General features: G+C 47.3%; 1 protein-coding gene across 1 annotated transcript in view; it reads left to right on the plus strand.

Moving 5' to 3' along the window:
* MACROH2A2 (macroH2A.2 histone) overlaps positions 1–24,263 on the plus strand; it is a 58,057-nt gene that overhangs the window by 19,060 nt on the left and 14,734 nt on the right. Inside the window, exons 2-5 of the mRNA XM_023240513.2 lie at positions 783–1,013; positions 20,430–20,536; positions 21,731–21,928; positions 23,092–23,202. Of these exons, the coding sequence (XP_023096281.1) occupies positions 842–1,013; positions 20,430–20,536; positions 21,731–21,928; positions 23,092–23,202 (588 nt within the window). The 5' untranslated portion in view covers positions 783–841. The remainder of the gene's footprint in view (positions 1–782; positions 1,014–20,429; positions 20,537–21,730; positions 21,929–23,091; positions 23,203–24,263) is intronic.

Here is a 24,263-nt window from a genome sequence, read left to right on the forward strand (position 1 = left end):
CGGTAATTTGCTTTTACTTTATCCTGGATTATATTCCATTTTTTGGTCACAGTACTCCCTGAACCAACAGGTTGAGCTCTATTATAATTCTCTGAATTAGCTTTTCGGAAGCATGTAATTATCTTATCTTCACACAAAAGATCGCTTCCTAAAATGACGATGAATTATATACACATCTCTCGGTGCCTTGTACTGAAACCCCCTCTTCTGGCTGATTCCTGGGGTTTCTCCCCCAAATCGGCCTGGACTCCTCATTTCAAGGGGCAGAAGCTTGGGCTGCATTATAGCTTCTAATTTGCTAGGTTTGGTTACTCTGCGTTAGCATATTTGCTAACCTGCATCTTCTGACATACTTCTGTTTTTTAAGAATGCTATACTATTGGGGCACCAGGGTGGCTCAGTCAGTTAAGCTTACGACTTCAGCTCGGGTCATGACCTCACAGTTCCTGAGTTCGAGCCCCGTGTCAGGCTCTGTGATGACAGCTCCGAGTGCTTTGGGGCCATTGTTCTGCAGACTACAGCACCATGACCCCTCTCTCTAGTGAGTTTCTTTGGCCTCTCCTGTTAAGATTGGGCTGGCTTGACGCGTGGGGAGGTGTTTGGGGAGGGGCTGCCGATGCCCTGCGAAGTCCCCCTGCCCATCTCGTGGCCTGAAGCGGCAGCCAGGTCTCAGCCACCTCCCCAGGGCTACTTCATGTGTCACATGATGCCCTAGCGTCACATCACTGTCCCCAAGGTGTTTGCCGACCATCCTTCCTCACCCTGCCTTCTTTCCTTTTCAGCATCGTGGTAGTGCCGGAAGAACACCGTGTCAGCAAGCTGAGAGGGAAACTGAGGCAAGATGTCGGGCCGGAGCGGGAAGAAGAAAATGTCCAAGCTGTCCCGTTCAGCCAGGGCCGGTGTCATCTTCCCCGTGGGGAGGCTGATGCGTTACCTGAAGAAGGGGACGTTCAAGTACCGGATCAGCGTGGGGGCTCCCGTCTACATGGCGGCCGTCATCGAGTACCTGGCAGGTAATGTGAACACGCGGGACAGGTCACCCACTCCCGGATCCCCACCCTCCCCTCTGTCCCTGCCACCCAGGGACAAAGAGGACGGCTTCCCTCTGTGGCTGGCTCCAGGGTACTGGGGAGGGGGTGGGGTGGTAACAGGGTTTCAGCTTGCCTGCTCGGCTCAGATTCGTTTTGCAGGCTTTAGGGGAGGGAAGAGGGCATAATGGCAGATGATCAACATGGGAAGAAGAGAACCCACAATGCAGTGGCTTTTCTAGACCAGCCCCGAAAAATGTGTGTCTTGCTTTAGGCAAACCGAGGAGGTAAAAATCCAGGTTCCCACAGAAGAGAATCTACCGGGAGGATTGGGGGCTGCAGGGGGGCTATTCATTTTGTAACAGGGGGTCTGCTCTTTACTCTGAGGTCCTCACTGAGCGTTGGGTTTCCTGGTGTATTGGAACTAGGGTTCAGTGTCCATGGATAGTGTTGGCCCAGCATCAGAACCATCTCCAGTTGGTTCCATGAAGCCCATCATGTCCCAGTTGTGCCCTCTTTTGTATACAATGGGTACACGAGGAATAGTTGCCCATGTTGGTTGTTAACATTATGTTTTTTTTATCACAGAACGAGATTTTTGCTGTGGGTGGTCTTTATCTATTTGAATAGCTTTCTGTTTAGCTTTCTTCTTGTTGTTCTCTTCTGTCAGAGTAAAACAGACACCCTACTTCAAAATTTCCAGGATGCTTTTAAAATATATACAAATATATAAAATATTTTAAAATAAAATATATAAGAATAAAAATATGTATAAGTAAGTGCGAGTAGCTCCTTAAGGGGTCATTTCAGCCACGAGCAACAATGTCTCTGACTTTGCCCGGGGTGCCAGGTTTAAATTTTTGGGAAGCCCCCTATAAAGCAAACCTCCCCAAACTGTCTCTCTGAGAAACCGAGCCGCCTGCGGCCACAGTATGAAAACCCACGGGGGTGTGGCAGGGCTAGACCCAGCTTCTATCCCCAGGTCCCTTTTCCCCCTCCTCCTTCTCCTTCAGGGGCAATGTCTTCCTCCCTCTTAGATGCTCAGTCCTGTTCTGCCCTCTTGGTCCCCCATCCATCACAATGAAAGGCTTACCTTGGTCCACCAGTGGATACCTTCATTCCTGGGGCTCCTGTCCCTCAGGCAGACCTCAGCATCTTAAGCCTGTTCCTTATCGGGAAATGAAAGGCTTGTCTCTGAGCCAAAAGTTCTTCATGGGCACCTTTTAGGAGGTTAGAGAGAGGGCTGGAGGGCTCTAAAGTTGGTTCAGTCCAGCGTGAGAACCAACCACTCCCGGGATCTTGTTGACAAGGTCCAGCCACTCCCGGGATCTTGTTGACAAGGTCCGACGTGGGGCCTGAGACTTGGCCTTTCTTTCTTTCTTTTTTTCTTCTTTCTTTCTTTCTTTCTTTCTTTCTTCTTTCTTTCTTTCTTTCTTCTTTCTTTCTTTTTAATGTTTATTTATTTTTGAGAGACAGTGTGAGCAGGGAAGGGGAGAGAGAGAGAGGGAGACACAGAACAGAATCCAAAGCAGGGTTCAGGCTCTGAGCTGTCAGCACAGAGCCCAGTGCGCGTCCCGAACCCATGAACTGCAAGATCATGACCTGAGCCAAAGTCGGATATTTAAGCGACTGAGCCACCCAGGCGCCCCAAGACTCGACCTTTCTAATGGGCCCCCAGTTGATTCTGATGCTGGTCTTGGGACCACTCAGAGGAGCGATACTGTGGCTAGTCTTGTAGCAGCAGCCTAAAGGCTTGGGGAATGCTTTAAAATACAGGATCCTGGCTGCATCCCCCAGCCCCCCACATACACGTGCTGTGGTCTGATTCACCGGGTTTGGAATGGGACCCAGGAATCTGATGGAAAAATCTGCTGGCTCAGGGACGGAGAGGCAAATGAACCTTTAAAACTCCCTGTTAGGATGGGGAAAAACTGAGAGCTTTCCCCCTGAGATCAGGAACACGACAGGGATGTCCACTCTCATTGCTGTCGTTTAAAATAGTGTCATTTAACATAGTACTGATCAGCAATCAGACCACAAAAAGAAATCAAAGGCATCAAAATTGGCAAAGAAGAAGTCAAACTTTCACCTTCGCAGACAACGTCATACTCTACATGCAAAACCCGACAGACTCCACCAAAAGTCTGCTAGAACTGATACATGAACTCAGCAAAGTCACAGGCTACAAAATCACTGTACAAAAGTCAGCTGCATTTTTATACACCCATAAGGAAGCAAAAGAAAGAGAAATAAAGAAACGGATCCCTTTTACAGTCACACCAAGAATCATAAAATACGTAGGAATAAACTTAACCAAAGATGTGTAAGATCAGTGTGCTGAAAACTATAGAAAGCTTATGGAGGAAATTGAAGAAGGCACAAAGAAATGGAAAAACATTCCGTGCTCATGGATTGGAAGAATAAATATTGTCAAAATGTCAATACTACCCAAAGCTATCTACACATTCGATGCAATCCCAATCAAAATTGCACCAGCATTCTTCTCAAAGCTAGAACAAGCAGTCCTAAAATTTGTATGGAGCCACAAAAGACCCCGAATAGACAAAGTAATATTGAAGAAGGAAACCAAAAGTGGAGGCATCACAATCCCAGACTTTAGCCTCTACTACAAAGCTGTATTCGTCAAGACAGCATGGTATTGGCACAAAAACAGACACATAGACCAATGGAATAGAGTAGAAAACCCAGAATTGGACCCACAAATGTGTGGCCAACTAATCTTCAACAAAGCAGGAAAGAGTATCCAGTGAAAAAAAAGACAGTCTCTTTAACAAATAGTGCTGGGAGAACTGGACAGCAACATGCAGAAGGTTGAAACTAGACCACTTCCTACACCATTCACAAAAATAAACTCAAAATGGATGAAAGACCTGAATGTGAGACAGGAAACCATCAAAACCCTAGAGGAGAAAGCAGGAAAAAATCTCTCTGATCTCAGCCAAAACAATTTCTTACTCGACACATCTCCAAAGGCAAGGGAATTAAAAGCAAAAATGAACTATTGGGCCGCCGTGAAGACAAAAAGCTTCTGCACTACAAAGGAAACAATCAACAAAACTAAAAGGCAACCAACAGAATGGGAAAAGATATTTGTAAATGACATATCAGACAAAGGGCTAGTATCCAAAATCTATAAAGACCTCACCAAACTCCACACCCGAAAAACAAATAATCTAGTGAAGAAATGGGCAGAAGACATGAATAGACACTTCTCAAAGAAGACATCCAGATGGCCAACAGGCACTTGAAAAGATGCTCAACGTCACTCCTCATCAGGGAAATACAAATCAAAACCACACTCATATACCACCTCACGCCAGTCAGAGTGGCTAAAATGAACAAATCAGGAAACTATAGATCCTGGAGAGGATGTGGAGAAAGGAGAATCTTCCTGCACTGTTGGTGGGAATGCAAACTGGTGCAGCCGCTCTGGAAAACAGTGTGGAGGTTCCTCAAAAAATTAAAAATAGATCTACCCTATGACCCAGCAATAGCACTGCTAAGAATTTACCCAAGGGATACAGGAGTGCTGATGCATAGGGGCACTTGTACCCCAATGTTTATAGCAGCACTTTCAACAATAGCCAAACTATGGAAAGAGCCTAAATGTCCATCAACTGACGAATGGATAAAGAAGATGTGGCTTATATATACAATGGAATACTACTTGGCAATGAGAAAGAATGAAATCTGGCCATTTGCAGCAACGTGGATGGAACTGGAGGGAATTATGCTGTGTGAAATAAGTCAGAGGACAGATGTCATATGTTTTCACTCATATATGGATCTTGAGAAACCTAACAGAAAACCATGGGAGAAGGGAAAGGGAAAAAAATAGTTACAAACAGAGAGGGAGGGAGGCAAACCATAAGAGACACTTAAATACACAGAACAAACTGGAGGTTGATGGGGGCTGAGGGAGAGGGGAAAGTGGGCGATGGGCATTGAGGAAGGCCCCTGTTGGGATGAGCACTGGGTGTTGTATGGAAGCCAATTTGACAATAAATTATATTAAATGAATAAATAAATAAATATAAGTATAAAACAATAAAAAAAATTAAAAACTCCATCAGAGGGGGAAAAAACATTAAAAAAATAAAAATAAAAATACCTGTTAGGTCCATATCACCCTGTGAGGCTGGAAGGCACTGAGTAACCAGAGATCCCACAGCCTCCGAGAAGGGAGCTGGGGTTCCCTGAGGTCCCTCAACCCTAAGCCACATACTTTCTGCTATACTACATTGCCCCATTGTAATGTTTGTGTAAACCAAAGGAAGTACATCCTATGCCTCTACTTGGTGAAGGTCTGAACTTTGTGCATAACAGAGCAAAATGTGGCCCTTTGCATCACGGGCGTCTCTGTTAGTCTTCGGCTCCAATCAAATCTTATATTTCCCCATTCATTCGTTTAACAAATATTTATTAAGCTTCTACATGTCAATGTACACAGTAAGTCCTTAGACTATTCCCTGGGGGTGGAACTGGATCACTGATAGGGTTTTTAATTTATCTTGGATTAGAGCCACCAGACCCCAAAGCAGTGCATACTAAAGCCTGAACATCACCTTCTGGAATGTGAGCCAAAACATCTTCAGAGATTTGTAGTATCCCCAGAGGTAGAACATCGCCTTATTTCTCAAGTTGATTACTCACAATCCTCCCTTCGCTCGACAAACTTTCATTGAACACTTACCGTATGGCCAGGTGTTCTCGACGCTGAGGCTGCTATAGCGCTGAGACCAAGACAGAATCCAGGAATCCCTGCCCTCGAGCAAGTGCATTCTGGGGAAGAGAAATGGCAAACACATAGAAGTGAAGGGTGTGTGGTTCTCAGATGGTAATAAGTGCTAGGGGACAAATAAAGCCAGGAAAGAGATAGAGTGTTCCAGGAATGGGGAGGTGAGGGGGGTTGTGAATAGTGCTGGTCTGGAGGTCCCACTGAGGGGGAGGCAGGGAGCGGGCACGCGCATGTCTGCGGGCTGGTGCTCCGGGCAGGGGGACGGCAGGAGCAGGGTGTTGGAGGAGCAGCAGTGGGCCAGGGGGTTGGGACCCCGGGAGGGGTTGGACTGTAAGTGAGGCTTGAGAAGTGAGGCTGGTGGGAGCTAAGAGCTTGCAGTGGGAGTTCTGAAGGGTTTTGAGCAGAGGCAGAAGTGATCTGACCTTGGGGGGAGGGGCTGCTAGGGCGGAAGCAGGCAAAGTGCAGAGGAGGTGTAGAGACGTGGTCAGAGTACCCAAAAGCCAACAGGGTTTGCCAGTGGCTTGGACATGAAATAGAAGGGGGCGCGTGAAATGACCGGGGCGCCCGGGTGGCTCAGTGGGTTAAGCGTCCGACTCTTGATGTCAGCTCAGGTCATGATCTCAAGGTTCGTGAGTTCAAGCCCCACATCGGGTTCGTGCTGACAGTCACTTGGGATCCTCTCTCCCCCTCTCTTCCTGCCCCTCCCTCTCTCTTTCTTTCTCAAAAAAATGATAAATTTTTTTTAAAAAGACGAAGAAGAGAGGATGAGTACCTGGAAGGATGCCATTGCCAATACCACTCCTTCCCCCCGGGGCCAGTCTCAGCACCCAGTGGGGTCCCAGGTCAAGTGGAGGAGGCGATGGGTCCTCTGAAGCCCAGGCCTGTGTTCTCTGTGTCCCTTCCTTCTCTTCCTGTCAGTTTAAATCTGGTGCACCCGTTTACCAGCTCTGTTACCTTGGGCTGATTCCTGAACCTCTCTGAGTTTCCAGTGCTTCCAGAACTAACTCGTTCAACTCCATACATGAGCTAGCCCGTGGATGATGCCTGGTTTATAGGATACACTCAATAAATGGTAATTCTTCTGCGCTCCCGTCTGTAAAGAGCCGATGAAATCACTCAGGGCAAAGTATAATGGCTAACTCTGTTAAAGTGTTGTATTTTCGGGCTGTGCTTGCATTTTACTGAGACAAGAAGTTTTAAGCCAAAGGAATGAATCACTATTGGTAGAATTGCAGGCCATTGTTGAGAAAGTAAAAGGGCGGTTTTTGTTACTTTGGGGGTGGGAGGTGGACACCAATTGATTTTGCTCAGGAAAAAAGATTCAAAGCATGAGAGCCTCCTGTCATCCTGGAAATGACCTTCAACACTCACGACGCAGATCTTGACGGAGTTTCTTCCTTGGGTCAGGCCTTGAAGATGCGGAGGAGGGCAGACATGCGTGGCCCCCCCTCCGAAGGCTGGGCTTGCATACCAGCAGAGGGGACAAGCATTAAGCACAACACAGCAAGATGGGCATGCATGTTGGGCAGGAAAGTTACAGGAGCTTGGGGAGGGTCTGTAGGGGTGGGGTGCCGGGGGCTGCCTATTGTAAAGTAAGAATTGTTAGGACCTACACCAGGTGTGCAACCTTGGTTTTTCTTAAGTTGATTGATTTAAAATCCTGATGACTGGGCTCACCCCCAGAGATTCTGGGGCTATGTTTGGGACATCAGGATTTTTTTTTTGTTTATTTATTTATTTTGAGAGAGAGAAAGAGAGAGAGAGAGAGAGAGTGTGTGCGTGTGTGTGTGTGCAGGGGAGGTGCAGAGGGAGAGGGAGAGAGAGAATCCCAAGCAGGCTCCACACTGTCAGCACAGAGTCCGACATAGGGCTCAAACCCACAAACCAGGAGGTCATGACCTGAGCCAGAATCAAGAGTTGGACGCTTTTACCCGACTGAACCACCCAGGTGCCCCTCCCTCAAATGGTTTTGCTGGCAACCAGAGTGGGGGATTAGTAGGAACTGAGTAGATTCTGATGGGGGTGTTGAGCTAGGGGGAGGGTTTCAGACGGGGTAGGAACAAGGGTGAAGGCCCACAGCGTGTGTCCCCAGCCGGAGCCTGGAGGAAGTTCGTGCCCAGAGCAGAGCTGGGAAAAGGGAGGGGGTGAGAGATGAGATCGCAGTGGGCAGGCAGGTCCTTGAGGGCCATGATGAAAATGTATACGCTGTGCACACACAGGCATACACACAAGCCTAGAAGGGAGGAGGTGGCATTTGGGGGACATCACTTGGGCTTTGGGAAGTGGCAGGAAGCAAGATCAGAGCCCAGGAAACCACCGGGGGCTGTTTTCTGTCACTTCTGAGAATTGACAGTGGCCAGGACAGGGGTGTCCAGAGGGCGTGATGAGAAGGAATGGACAAATTGGGGAGGTTATCGGCGGAGGGAGGTAGAGTCAGCTCTACTCAGTGATGGATTAGATGGGGAGAGGGGTGTCAAGGAAGGCACAAGTCTTTCAGCCTTGGGCGGCTACTTGCTTTCCAGCCACGCTGCCATGGGTTGAGGAATGGGCATGGGGACTCCACTCCAAGGGGAGAATTGGAGAATTTACATATGGAGCCTGGCCAAGAGGAAGAGAAGAGGAAAGTAGCTGGCGAACAAGAATGGGGCCCGTAGCTGAAGCAGGCAATAGTGGGGGAGAAACGGGGCGGGGCGAGGGGCTCAGGGGGACCCGTAGGGCTCCGGTCTCTGCAAGGTGTCCTGGAGGACAGATTCTGGCTCTGCCACCTATCAGCTAAGGACTGCGAGTGTGTCGCTTTACCCTCATAGTGTCATGGTGAGAATCACATAAGATAACGCATGAAAGGCACTTAGCACCGCTTGGTAGCATGGTAGCAACCCGCCCATAGGGCTATTGTTGTTATTGAGTGAAGCCCTATAGACATGTCTAGAGCCATCAGGGAGCTGGAAGCTGGAGGTGCAGACACGGGCACTGTGGGGAGACTGCAATAAAGGCCGGGAGAGTGAGTGAGGTCACCCAGAGAAGAGTGTGACGACGACAAGACTGGGGAGCCCAGGACCGGCCCTGGCAGCATGTGCACGTGCGGGTTTCTGAGCCAAGTAGGGGGAAGGCATGGCGAGGGAGACCGAGGAGGACAGCAGAGAGGAGGGAGGAAAGGCTCACGGGAGAGTCGGTGCCGGGGAAACCAAGGGAGAGTAACTAACCCTCAAAGGTGACGCCAATAAAACCAGACGGGGGAAACAGATCTAGCCATCGCAAGGTCATGGTGACCCCGGTGAGAACGGGCTGGGTGGTCAAAGCCAAACTGCAGTGGGCTGAGGAGTTGGAGCTGTGGCCAGGAGACCAAGGGGGTGGGGACAATTTTAGGGAGTTTGGCTCAAAAGAAGGGAAGAGAGAAGTCGATAGCTGGTGGTGCGGCAGGTGGGAGGGGGTGCGACACGGAACAAAGCTTGAGCCTGGGGTCCTCAGATTCTGTCTTCAACTTCCCGAGCCATACCTGAACCTCAGCATTTCCTTCCTCTATTTGTCGTGGGCAAGAAACCACAGTAGCGTGTCAGTGGCACCTGGGACTTTTTGACCAACTGAAATCACTTCTTATTAGCTTCCCCTTGTTACAGATGTATAGAAATATCATTTATACTTATCATTACTTCAGAATCACAGTAGTTAATAGACTAGATCTTGTTATTTAACGTGTTAATAAAGAAGCCCACGTGGGTGTTGAGGAGGGCACTTGTTGGGATGAGCACTGGGTGTTGTATGGAAGCAATGAATCACGGGACTCCACCCCCAAGACCAAGAGCACAATGTACACGCTAATATGACAATAAGTTATATATATTTTTAAAACAAGCACACAGACTATTATATCCCAGATTTTTTTTATTTAAAAAAATTTTTTTAATATTTATTTATTTTTGAGAGACAGAGAGAGAGAGAGAATGAGAGGCAGAGGGGCAGAGAGAGAGGGAGACACAGAATCCGAAGCAGGCTCCAGGCTCTGAGCTGTCAGCACAGAGCCCGACGCGGGGCTCAAACTCACAGACCGCGAGATCATGACTTGAGCCGAAGTCAGAGGCTTAACGGACTGAGCCACCCAGGCGCCCCCCCCCCCCAGATTTTTTAATACTTGGAAAATTACGTTTCAGTGTAATTGGTTTTCTCTGTCATCCTTTGTATTGTATTTTATGCATTTAAAACTTTATCCTGACACTCATTAGAGTGGCTAGTAAAAAAAAAAAATTACAATTATTGATGAGGATGTAAAGAATTGGAACCCTCGTGCATTGCTGGTAGGAATATGAATCGGTGTAGTTGTTGTGGAACACAGTTTGGGAGTCCTCAAAAAGTTAAACAAGGACATCAACCAAGAAATCAAAGAAGAAATTTTTTCAAAGTACATGAAAACACAGCGGTCCAAAATCTTTGGGATGCAGCATAAGAAATTCTAAGAGGAGAGTTTATAGCAACACAGGCCTAACCTTAATAAGCAAGAAAAATCTGAAATAAACCACCTAACCTTACACCTAAAGGAACTAGAAAAAGAACAAACAAACCAGCAGAAGGAAGGAAATAATAAAGATTAGAGCAGAAGCGAATGATAGAGAAACAAAACAAAACAAAGACAAGAACAAAAGCCAAACAAACAAACATAGTAAAACAGATCCGTGAAATAAGGAACTGGTTCTTTGAAAAGATCAACAGCATTAATAAACTAGGGAGTCAGATTTCCCAGAAAGGAAAGAGAAAAGACTCAAACAAAATCACCCGTGAGAGGAAAACTAGCAACCAACACGACAGAAATATAAATAATTATAAGAGAGTACTATGAAAAGCTATATGCCAATGAATTGGACAACTTGGAAGAAATGGATAAATTCCTAGAAACCTATAAACTACCAAAACCAAAGCAGGAAGAAATAGAAAATTTGAACAGACAGATAACCAGCAATCAATTGAATCAGTTAACAACAACAACAACAACAACAAAAAAAAAACACAAAAAAAACAAAAACAAAACAAAAAAAAAACAAACCTCCCAACAAACAAAAGTTCAGGACCAGACATCCTCACGAGCGAATTCTATCAAACATTTAAGGAAGAGTTAATGCCTATTCTTTTCACACTATTCCAGAAAATATACGAGCGAGGAAAACTTCCAAATTCATTCTATGAAGCCAGCATTACCCTGACACCAAAACCAGATAAAGACACCACAAAAGAGAGAGAGCCAGAGAGAGAGAGACAACTACAGGCCAATACCCCTGGTGAACATGGATGCAAAAATCCTCCTCAAAATACCAAATCCAACAATACATTAAAAAAAAATCATAGACCACGATCAAGTGGGATTTATCTCCAGGATGCGAGGGTGGTTCAATATGTGCAAATCAATGTATGTGATGCATCTCATCAATGAGAGAAAGGATAAAAACCGTATGGTCATTTCCATAGATGCACAAAAAAGCATTTGACAAAGTACAACATGCACTCGTGATGAAAACCACAAAAGAAGAGGGCTTAGGGGGAACGTACCTCAACATGATAAAAGCCTTGTATGAAAAGCCCACAACCATCATCATCCTCAAAGGGAAAAAACTGAAAGCTTTTGCCCTAAGGCCAGGAACAGGACAAGGACGTCCACTGTCACCACTTTCATTGAACACAGTACTAGAAGTCCCAGCGCTAGCAATCTGACAACAAAAAAGAAATAAAAGGCATTCAGATTGGAAAGGAAGAAGTAAAACTTTCACTCTTAGCAGAGAACATGACACTATAGAAAACCTTAAAAGACGCCACCAAAAAAGTATTGACACTGATACACTGAATTCAGCAAAGTCACAGGATACAAAATCAACGTACAGAAATCTGTTGGATTTCTTTACACTAAAAATGAAGCAGCAGAAAGAGAGATTGAGAAACAATCCCATTTATACTTGCACCAAGGGGAACCAGATACCTAGGAATAAACGTAACCAAAGAGGTTAAGTCCTGTACTCTGAAAACTCAAACACTGATGAAAGAAATCGAGGAAGACACAAAGAAGTGGAAAGATATCCCATGCTCATGGATCTGAAGAACAAACATTGTTAAAATGCCTATACTACCCAAAGCAGTCTGCACATGCAATGTAATCCTCATCAAAACACCGACAGCGTTTTTCACAGGACCGGCACAAACAATCCTAAAATTTGCATGGAACCCCAAAAGACCCCGAATAGCCAAAGCAATCCTGAAAAAGAAGAACAAAACTGGAGGCAGCACAATCCCAGACTTCAAGCTGTATTGCAAAGCTGTAATCATCAAGACAGTATGGTACCGGCCCAAACACAGACACATAGACCAAGAGAACAGAATGGAAAACCCCGAAACGAACCCACAATTATATGGTCGATTAATTTTTGACAAAGCAGGAAACGATCCAATGCGAAAAACACAGTCTCTTCAACAAATGGTGTTGGGAAAACTGGACAGCTTTCAGTAGAAAGAAAGAGAGAAGAAGAACGCAAACGAATGAGCTGGACCACTTTCTTACACCACGCACAAACCCTCACGCGCTATTGGCGGGAGTCAAACTGGTGCGGCCACTGTGGAGGACAGTATGGAGATTCCTCAAAAAGTTAAAAATAGAATGACTCTACAATCTAAAAAGTATAAAATCGCTAATTAAAAGGGACGCATGCACCCCTATGTTTATTGCAGCATTATTTACAATAGCCAATGTATGGAAACAGCCCAAGTGCCCATCCATAGATGAATAAAGAAGAGGTGAGATACACACACACACACGCACACACACGCAGAGTGGAATATTACTCAGCCATAAAAAAGAATGACATCTTGCCGTGCGTAACGACATGGATGGATCAAGAGAGTATTACGCTAAGTGAAATAAGTCATCCAGAGAAAGACAAATAACAATATTATTTCACTCATATGTGGAATTTAAGAAACAAGACAAATGAGCAAAAAGAGAGAGACGAGCCAAGAAAGACTCTTAATTATAGAGAACATACTGATGGTTGCCAGAGGGGAGGGGGTGGGAGGGGGGTAATATATATGCTGGGGATTAAGGAGTGCACTTGTGATGAGCACTGAATGATATATGGATTTGTTGAACCGCTGTATTATACATCTGAAACTGATTTTACACTGTATGTTAACTATATTGCAACTAAAAGAAAATGCTCATTAAAAACAGAAGCTAAAGAGTCATGGAATTATCTTATGACCCAGCAATTCCACTTCTAGGTATATGCCCAAAAGAATTGAAATCAGAGACTTAAACACATATTTATACACAAACATTCATGCGGCATTACCACAATAGCCAAAAAATGGAAACAACTCGAGTGTCACCAGACGCGTGGATAAACAAGATGTGGATCCACGCAGTGGAATATCATTCAGCCATAAAAAGGAATGAAAGTCTGAGGCACCCGGGCGGCTCCGTCGGTTAAGCGTCCAGCTTCGGCTCAGGGCGCGATCTCGCGGTTCGTGGGTTTGAGCCCCGCGTCAAGCTCTGGGCCGACAGCGCACAGCCTGCTTCCGATTCTGTGTCTCCCTCTCTCTCTCTCGGCGCCTCCCCCACTGTCTCTCTCTCTCTCTCTCTCTCTCAAAAACTAAATAAACCTTGAAAAGAATTTTTTTTAAAGGAATGAAATTCTGACGCGTGCTACAGCATGGATGAGGCTCGAAGACTTTGTGCAAAAGGAGATGGAAATAAGCCAGCAGAGTAGTCAAGTGCAAAGAGACAGAGGGGAGAGCGGCAGCTGTAGGGGCCAAGGGGGGCTGGGGTGGGATGGGCCTTAGAGTCTGATGGGCATGGAGCTCCCCGTTTAAGGAAGATGAAGGGCAGGAGGTGGATGGCTGTGATGGTGGCCCAATATTGTGAATTACTGAATGCCACCGAGTTATTCGCCTGCAAATGGTCAGAATGGTCAATTTCATGCCACGCCTGTTTTACCACAATGAAAGGAAGAGCCGCCATTATTCTGAGAAGGGGCCCACAGGCCTCACCAGCCTACCAGAGGGATTCCCCTGGAAGAGGGGGAGAGGCCCGAGACAAGGAGCTCATCGGGGAGATGGGGCCCCCGGGGACCCCAGAGCTGGCTGGAGGCTCTGCTCAGGGGGGAAGTTCCCTCCCCAGGCTCCCAGAAGGAGAGGGGCTGCCGGGGACAGATGAGCACACCACAGTGTCCCATCGGCCTCTGGCAGACACCCTCCTCCTCCACGGAGAGCATCACCTTCGCCGACTCTCCAAGCTGAACCTCCTAAGGCAGCTTTTAAGTTGCACTGTTCTGCTCTTACCTCCTGCCCTGATGTCAATAGCAGAGACCTGGAATTTGCCCACTGATGTCCTGGCAGCGGGCCAGGACAGGGTCGACCAGGCCTGGGTCGGCGATTTCCCGTGGCCAGCTTACCACTCCCTTCAGATTCATGACTGGGGTCTCTGAAGATCCTCTCTCCCCCTCAGTGCCTCAGAAAGGGAACCTAGGGCCACATGAACGGCCAGTAAGAGAAGGCTTGGGGGTGGGGGGCTTACTTAGCCGAAAAGGAAAGTTGCACAAATTTTCAGCTACTCTGGGTGAGAGAGAGCAGTCTGCCTGCCTGATTTCTCCAGACTGGCCTCCTGGCTGGGCCTGGGTTCACACATCACCCCGATGCTAGAGCCATGAGGTGTGTCTAGTCCCCAAAAAGGGAGGAGGTGACACAATCTGGCATGTGCTGGACCGTTCATCTAGAACATCCTTTCCACCTGAGACGTCCCAAGCCTCCCAGAACGGACAGCACATTCATACTTTACTTTGTCGATCTGTAAAACGTTGATCCAGTGTGCGTCTCCAATGGTAGCGAGGGAAAATGGACTAAAAAAGCAAGCCCGAAATTCTGGGAAATAATTTTGTATTTACCACCAATAGATACAATGTAAATGTAAGATGTTGAAAATGAAGAATTGAAATCGTTTTTATGGTGAGAAAATGTTCTGTAACATTTTTTAATTGAAAGGGTAAATAGGTTTTTTAAAAAGCTTGAATCTCAGGGTGACTTAAGTCATTGTGCCACATAGAAGACCTTCGTTGACATCATTTCCGACAATTGGGACTACCCGTTTAACACAAACACTTTTTTATCTAATGATTTTCATTTATAATATTTATGTTTTGAAAAGATCCCTTTGGCAGCCAGGGCCACACGTATGGTTGTGCAGGTTGTACACTGTGCAAGGGCACGCATCGAAGGGAGTATCGTTCGCATCACGGATCTCAAAGACTTGTATGTGTATTACGAGCATTCCCGGCAGATGGCAGTAAAGGGTATTGTTCTAGAGAAGTAAAGCATCTGGCAGAAGGAATGTCTTTTTCTAATTTGTACAAAGGCACCTATGGGCCAGCAGTGGCCTCTCTGCCATGGATCTGGAGGAGGACAAAAACGGGGGCGGGGAAGCCACTTGGACAGCCATTACAATTATCTGGGCTCCAAGAGAAGAGAGCCTTCACTCAAGTAATGGCTATAGGTGTGGAGAAGTTGGCCAAAGGCGTGTGATTGATTCTCAGGTCTCCGGTAGGAGCTGTGTGCGGATGGTGTGCCGACCCCAAGGGGGACGATTTGGATTTGGGGATGCGGTGAGTTTGATTGACCTGTGGAACACCAGGTGAGGCTGTCCAGGTGACATCACGGCAGGAGGTACAGATCTGATAACATGGGCAAGGGTGGCTCGAGCCATGAGTGGATGGGTTTTCCCAGAAGACTGCATGGCCCGAGCAGACCAGAGGGCCCAGATGGTCCTCGGGGTCACCGTCACCTCATGGGCAAACGGGCAAGAAAGAAGGGGCTAAGGAAGGAGACAGTCTTGAAGGAGCGGCCACTCCATGCCGCCTGTCCCAGCCCTACATTGGCTGTGCTGTCTCCCATGTCCTGTGGGCCGGGATGTCTAACGTTGCTTTAGATCCTGGACAAAATGAGAGGACACGGCTCTTCCAAAATTATGTGAGCCATGAGCTTTCCAACATCCCTTTTGGCTAGAGAAATCTTTTTTTTTTTTTTTACTACCGGATTCTAAGCTGTATTCCAGATGCTTCCTATAGCTGGAGGTGTGACTTCCGAGAATATAGACTTCCGTGGAAATCTCCACCAGTTCACAGAATAATAATCATCTCACAGAATTTTCAGCAAAACACCTTTGGGCTCCATAAACCCGTTTTTCCTACTGACTGCCAGCAGAAGGGTCTCAAGACCAGTAAAATCACTCGAGAACGTAACGACTGTAAACAGTTCCTGTGACTATATTTGTCATAATGACATTGGAAAAATATGAATAGTGATTGTTATTTCAGACATTTAAACCGCGAAGTCCTTGTCCCAAGGCGTGTCCAGACTAAACATTCTGCAGAGAAGAGAACTCCCAGATCTAGATTTTCAGCTGTGTATTATTGAAGAGTTTTTCTCCTTGGGGCACCTGGGTGGCTCAGTCGGTTAAGTCTTGATTTCGGCTCAGGTCATGATCTCACGGTTCATGAGATCGAGCCCCGCCTCAGGCTCTGTCCTGTCATCATGAAGCCCGCGTGCGAGTCTGTCTGTCTCTGCCCCTTCCCTCCACCCTCTAAATATATAAATAAAAACTTTTTTTTTAAGTTTTCCTATAAAAAAACCTCTACCTCTGCTTTTACACTAGAGCGCAGAATCAAGGTTTTCTCTCTTATAACTGATTTCGGAAGGGCAGGTCCAGAAGCCGAGCGGCCTCCCGCCGAGCCTTGCCTGCGTGCCCCGCGTGGGTCTGCCTGCTGAATCACCGCCCTTGGTGTCCGGCCGAGCTGCCTTTGATTCCGGCAGACTGTCCATCTGTGAATCCAGTGTCCGTGCCTCCGTCTGTCAGGCTGAAAATAACCTGACCCCGGGGGCTTCCCGAAGGCTCCAGATCTGTAAGGCTTCCCATTTAGCGCTGCCTCTCATGCTGACAGCTAATTTGAGGAACTCAGCAGGATGCTTAACGTCTTCCTCTCAGGGCAGGTGACACAGGCAGGAAAGTGATAACCCAAGATGCTAAATTAAATTCAGCCGCTCAGAAGCTTAAAATTGGGAGGCTCCTTGACCCCATCCAATCTAGAATAGAAAAGAGTGGGTGCTCCTTCCTCCCGGGTGTGGTGAGTGCTCCTTCCTCCCGGGTGTGGTGAGTGCTCCTTCCTCCCGGGTGTGGTGAGTGCTCCTTCCTCCCGGGTGTGGTGAGTGCTCCTTCCTCCCGGGTGTGGTGAGTGCTCCTTCCTCCCGGGTGTGGTGAGTGCTCCTTCCTCCCGGGTGTGGTGAGTGCTCCTTCCTCCCGGGTGTGGTGAGTGCTCCTTCCTCCCGGGTGTGGTGAGTGCTCCTTCCTCCCGGGTGTGGTGAGTGCTCCTTCCTCCCGGGTGTGGTGAGTGCTCCTTCCTCCCGGGTGTGGTGAGTGCTCCTTCCTCCCGGGTGTGGTGAGTGCTCCTTCCTCCCGGGTGTGGTGAGTGCTCCTTCCTCCCGGGTGTGGGACCCCCAAGCTGGGCAGGTGCAGATAACTCCTTTTTATTGGGCACAACGGGGAGCTGCACATTTACCCTAGAGTCAGAAAAGGAAGCCCATCTGTGAAAGCTTTATAGCCACAATTCTCCATGATGCGAACCCTTCTTTTAAGGGAAGGAAAGGGGTGGGCAGCAGCCTGAATGCAGCCAACCAGATGATCTAATAGGGCATGAATTTCAAATACTCTATCCCATTGTCCCAACAAGTATGCCCACACTTCTCAAACCACGGCCCCCCAGGCTCTGATTCAGAAAATGTCACCGTCACCGTATAAATGGATTGTTGGTAAACACAATATGCATTGCTTAATAATCTGGAAAAGATGTTGTGAGAGTGAATTCGCAGTGATTTAGCGCCTTCCATTATGGAAATTCCATATAAATATTTAACTCTAATGCTTACTTTATTCTAATTTTTTGTTAATCACATTTGCTTAGTTAATACGGCACACTTAGGCAGTTTTTTATTGCCATAGATTTTTATGAGTGATGGCAATTTTATGCGCTATTTATTTGAAATTAGGTTGATTGTGAAGATTCACACAGAATCGCCTGTTAATTTTAGGGCTTAGCGTTTATGCCATTGTACCAGCAAATTCTCCCAACACACACGCACGCACACACACACTTCGCCGCCACATTATCAGTGAGACAACACATTGGCACATTGCCTCTAGTTTTCTAAGGGAAAGAATTTTTCTTTGAGGGCTCATTAATACTTTTGAAGGCAGACAAATTTGATTAGCAGAACATCCCTCTGAAATTGAGGAGGAAAGAAATAGGAGAGGAGGAAGGGGAAAACAAACAGATGGTAAGTCTACAGATTTTTTTTTTAATTTTGACTAAAAACTGTGATAACAGGGGCACCTGGGAGGCTCAGTCGGTTGAGCGTCCGACTTCGGCTCGGGTCACGATCTTGTGGTTCACGAGTTCGAGCCCCACAGCAGGCTTTCCGTTGTCGGCTCAGAGCCTGGAGCCTGCTTCAGATCCTCTGCCCGCCTCTCTCCCCCTTCCCTGCTTGCACTCTCTCAAAAATAAATAAACACTATTTTAAAATTTTAAATAAATAAATAAATACAAATTTTGATGACATGTAAAATAGTTTCAGGAAAATTCTTCTTTATCGACTCTTTTATTTTTTTAATTTAATTTTATTTTCATCTTTTATTTTATCTTTGAGAGAGGGAGACACAGAGCATGAGCAGAGGAGGGGCAGGGAGAGAGGGAGGCACAGAATCCGAAGCAGGCTCCAGGCTCTGAGCTGGCAGCACAGAGCCGGACACGGGGCTCGAACTCATGAACGACCAGATCATGACCTGAGCTGAAGTCGGACGCTTAACCGACTGAGCCACCCAGGCGCCCCTCAACTCTTTTACATTTATCAGATGACATGTTTCTTTTTTTTTTTTTAATTTTTTTTTCAACGTTTTTTATTTATTTTTGGGACAGAGAGAGACAGAGCATGAACAGGGGAGGGGCAGAGAGAGAGGGAGACAGAGAATCAGAAACAGGCTCCAGGCTCCGAGCCATCAGCCCAGAGCCCAACGCGGGGCTCGAACTCACGGACCGCGAGATTGTGACCTGGCTGAAGTCGGACGCTTAACCGACTGCGCCACCCAGGCGCCCCAGATGACATGTTTCTTAAACGTGCTTAGTCATGCTTAGAGCCTAAGGGATATGTGGAAACCCCCCAAGCCCCAAATACCTTCCTTTCCAGGCTTTGTAGGTATCCCTGTTCAGAATTCACTTTCTGGGCTAAGCATATCCTCACCCCACGGTACAAGTTAGTTTTTCCCATCCCTTTCCTTTAGGACAGGAGGGACCTAGGGCACCAAGCAAAGAAGAAAGGGAGATTCTAAAAAGGGTCCCAATGGGTACCAAAGACAGACTTTAACCTACCTCACTATGGCCCTCTCTCCTTAGGCTAAAAGAAACTCAGGTCCTATGTTAGGGCTCTGTATTGGTCGGAATTAACTCCTGCTTAACAAGAGTTAACTCCTGTGGCTTAAACAAGAGAGTTTATCTCTGTCCTCATATACAAAATAAGTCTATAGAAGACCGTCCGGGAGTAAGGACAGTCTAGTCAGGAGTCACCACCATCATAAGAAACTCCAGTTCCTTGGGGCACCTGGGTGGCCCGGTCGGTTGAGCGGCCGACTTCGGCTCAGGTCATGATCTCGCGGTCCGTGAGTTCGAGCCCCGCGTCGGGCTCTGTGCTGACAGCTCAGAGCCTGGAGCCTGTTTCGGATTCTGTGTCTCCCTCTCTCTGACCCTCCCCCATTCATGCTCTGTCTCACTCTGTCTCAAAAATAAATAAAAATGTTTAAAAAAAAAAAAAAAGAAAGAAACTCCAGTTCCTTCTATCTTGCTCTTCCTCTTGGCCAAATCCAGCCATCATGTCCCCAGTCGGCCAGCAGAAAGGGAAGAAGGTACATTCCCTTCATGGATGGGCACTTTTGGAAGCACCATACAGTAAAATTACTTGTCTTTCATTGGCCAGAATGTAGTCACATGACCACAGTTCTCAACAAGGGAGGTTGGGAAATCCTGTCTTCCTTCCTGTGTTTATGGGCTCAACAAAAAAAATCAGAGGTCCAAATATTAAGGAAGATGGCGCAGAATTAATGTCGAGGGCAACTCGAAGACTGCCACAGGATGGTCTATCAGGTCTTGCTTAAATATCTTACTCATCTGGGGCGCCTGGGTGGCGCAGTCGGTTAAGCGTCCGACTTCAGCCAGGTCACGATCTCGCGGTCCGTGAGTTCGAGCCCTGCATCAGGCTCTGGGCTGATGGCTCAGAGCCTGGAGCCTGTTTCTGATTCTGTGTCTCCCTCTCTCTCTGCCCCTCCCCCGTTCATGCTCTGTCTCTCTCTGTCCCCAAAATAAATAAATGTTGAAAAAAAAAATTTTTTTTTTAAAAATATATCTTACTCATCTGGAATCTGAGTTCTTTCCAGCATTCTGGATTTCTTTCCAGGCCCAGACATGAGACTGACAAACGAATAAATGTGATCCAATTCAGAGACCGTTTCCAAAGAAAAGCTCCAAAAACCTCAGACCCCATTCTGTAGATTGCCTATTAACTCCCTCTTGTGATTTCAGCGGAAATTCTAGAATTGGCTGGGAATGCCGCAAGGGACAACAAGAAGGCCCGGATAGCCCCAAGACACATCCTGCTAGCAGTTGCCAACGATGAGGAACTCAATCAGGTAGGTCTGTCTGAAGCACGGACACAAGCCGCAGAACGGGTTTGCCAAACACACTGTCGCATGCGGACCCCGTTGGTTATAAGTCATTCCTGCTACAGTTCCCAATCACATCAATACAACAAATTTTCCAGACCATGTAAGAGATGAAGAAATCCCGCTAGCTATATCATTCAGATAGAAAATAAAATTGCCTCTGGAAATGACCCATTATACATTTGGGTCTTTCCAGACCTTCCTGTCCTCTCTAAAAGCAAGCTCTCCGTGTAGCTGGGGAAGGTGCCGTGCGTATATGTTGTTCATGATTTCTTCGCGCAAACATCGTGGACAACTCATTCTGATGAGGGCAGGAGAATCTTCTCTATATTACGGAACTAACTCCAAAGTTGCCGTGAATGCCTCTCCCAGGAAGTGCTAGATAGTCGGTAGATAGTCCAAGAATTTGTATTCTAATCTTGTTCTTTTCAAATTGTGTGTGATGTGAAGAATCAGTTCTTATCTCCAATCCATCGTGGACTGGTAATTTCCAAAAATACAATAAAAAATAATTGCTAGAAAAGTTTTTAAAAAACAACATACCAACCACAAGCCACAACCTTTTGGTATTAGATCCAATAGATCTACGATACCTCTGTCAGGTTGCTGTAAAAGTTTCTGGACTCTTCCTTGCAATTCCTGTATCTCTCTTGACCCTGACAGTAACTCTAACTGTCCATGGACCCGCCCTGGTTGTAGACCTTGTAGACAGGCACTACTTGGGGATGTGCAGACTATATTAATGCAGTAGTACATGTCAATTGTTTAGAAAGTAAACGTATTAATTGAGAGGTGCATGGTCAAACACATTTTACTGATGGAATGCGTGATCAAGAGTGTGGAGGTCTGTTGTTAACTGGGTCTAGCCCTAACATCGACCTTTGAACCCAGTTTTGTCAAGCTGTGCTCCCTCCCTGAGCAACAGCCCTGGTTTCAGCCTCCTCACCCTTTCATCTTCCCTTGTTGGTTTTGCTTTCTGTATGAGACATAGGATGCTATGATACCTACAGAGACTCGCTCTACCAGTGGAACAGGAAAGCTAGTTAAACCACCCATCATGCTTTGGGAAAGCAAAGACCAGATTTAACACTTGTTTTGCCATCCGTTAGAACTGTATTAAATCCAGAACCAGCGCCCGAGCTCACGCGTTTCTCTCTTCAGCTGCTAAAAGGAGTGACCATCGCCAGTGGAGGTGTCCTACCCAGAATTCATCCCGAACTGCTGGCCAAAAAGCGAGGGACCAAAGGCAAGTCGGAAACGATCCTCTCCCCTCCCCCGGAGAAAAGAGGAAGGAAGGCGGCGTCAGGCAAGAAGGGAGGCAAGAAATCCAAGGCTGCCAAACCACGGACGTCCAAAAAGGTGAGCCTGGGTTGCCTGTGTGAGCCAGGGATGCTCAGAGAACAGGAGAAGGTTGAAGCACCCAGAGTCCCCATCATGGTTGACGGGTTGGGGGCTCCCCCCACTGGGAGAAAATGGCAAAGGGCCTCTGAGACTAGAGCTTAAATCACCAAGCAGGGACTACTAGAGGTTTCCAAACCCAAAGCATGGGTGGCCTTCGTGTTTCCAGATGCTTCCACTGCCCCCGACAAAATTGTAAGGGAGAGATGATAGCCTGGAACTCTGCTTTGTATTTCTCTTCAGAGCTCCAGGCTGTGTTTGTCACAGACTGTCTGTCTCCCCCAGATGGTCGGCTGGGTTCAGCCAGTGGGATTTCAGGCATTCAGGACAGCCTCATGTGCTAGGTAGCTATAACTCGGAGATGTTTTCATCAGCTGGCCACCACGATAAACCACTAGCCACGTGCGGCTCTTTGCACTGGAATTCATTAAAACTAAATCAGAGTAAAAATTCAGTTCCTTGGGGGCGCCTGGGTGGCTCAGTGGGTCAGGCAGCAGCTCAGGTCATGAGCTTGCCGGTTGTGAGTTCAAGCCCCGCATTGGACTCTGCACTAACAGTGTAGAGCCCGTCTGGGGACATTTTAAAAACAAAATTCAGTTCCTTGGTTGCGCCACCCACATTTCAAGTGCTCAGCAGGCAGAGGGCATTTCCGTGCTCACAGAAAGTTCTAGTAGACAGCGCTGCCACAAAGGTCGTCAAATTTCCATTCCGCAGAACTCCGCGATAACACAAAAGATGTGTAAGAGTTCACGCCACTGCCTCTGTGCCCCAAGGAAATCCTGGGGAGAAGGGAGGTTGAACAGCGGGCTATGAATGACCCCACTTGGTTCCGACGCCTGCCATCTTAAGCTGCAGGCCTTGCAAAGAACGACAGTGTACCTGTGTCCAGTCGGAGGAAGGACTACACATGCCTGTGGACCTCTTGAACACACTTTACTTGGGGCTACGCCCTTCTCTTTCCCTCCTGTTGCTCCCTTGCGTCCCTCCATCGAGGACGGCGGAACATAACACCCGCCACCTCCTTTCATATCCAAGGTGGTGATAGCCAGAGGGAGGGCTCGATAAAGCCACTCTGGGCTTTTCCTGAATTATCTCCCACCTGTCCTTCTGATTTCTACCAACAGTCCAAACCAAAGGACAGCGATAAAGAAGGAACTTCAAATTCCACCTCCGAAGATGGGCCGGGGGACGGATTCACCATTCTGTCATCTAAAAGCCTCGTTCTAGGGCAGAAGGTAATAAAGAGAATTGTCATGTGCTGCAGTAAAAACACTGTTGCATTTTTATAACCTACCGTTTGCGGGCAATGATGTTTCCTTCATCCCTCGTTCCCCTAACACGACTTTCACTCCGGTCTTGAATTATTCACGCTTACACTAAAGAGCTATGGCAGCGTCTACATTGTGAGAGTAAACAAACGCTTTAGTGCCGAGAATTATTCATGCCGGCGCCGGTCAGCCAAAGGTAAGCACAGGCCATCTTCCCGGTCAGGCCATAGAATGGCATCGTGGCCGGGAACGCCCCAGCACCCCAGTCATTTCTACGCCTGCCCCACACATCCTTAGCTAACCTTCTCAAACGACTCTGGGAGGCCAGCCTTGCGTGTTTCGATGTAATGTATCAGGGCAAGAGAATAGAGATCTACGTTTCCTGAATATCCCTGGTGTTAGAAATGAATCATTTGCCAATAATTCAGTCTACTTGCCTTTCTGGAATGCAGAAAGCGGACAAGCGGGCTATACATCTGAACAGCCTTCAGCAGCATAGCAGCAGCCCAGACGGACATGCAAATAATTCATTCCCACTAGCATACAGTGTACGGAGCAGACAATTTATCTACCAAGTCAAATGGGGCTGAAATAAGATACACAAGGCAACAGTCAGTTAATCATACCTCTGGTGGCTGAGTGTTCACAGCCTGATAATAGGATGCACTTCTAGAGAAGCCATTGGGAAGAGCGTGTTACAAAAGAGTGTGTATGTGGTGGGTTCCTAATTCTTCACTGGCGAAAGCAGGAAAGCAAAGGTGTGGAGCTGAAGTCCCTCCCCTCCAGGGGCTGGCCGCGGTCGCATGGTAACTGGCCTTCTCTGGCTTGTCTCAGGGGAACGGAACTGTCACGCTCGCACGGGGAGACAAGGGAAAATGTTCTGCATTCCACTCAGTTATGAGCGCGCAGGGCGGCCTGTCACAAGCGCAGCCCTAAGAGTGTGGTCCCCAAAAGGCAGGGTGGCCAGACATAGGCAGGTTGGAATCCTAGAGCCCGCCACTATCCTCGAGCCAGGTCGTCGGCCACGC

The sequence above is a fragment of the Felis catus genome, chromosome D2 (genome assembly GCF_018350175.1).
Source record: "Felis catus isolate Fca126 chromosome D2, F.catus_Fca126_mat1.0, whole genome shotgun sequence".
NCBI classification, from domain to species: Eukaryota; Metazoa; Chordata; class Mammalia; order Carnivora; family Felidae; genus Felis; species Felis catus.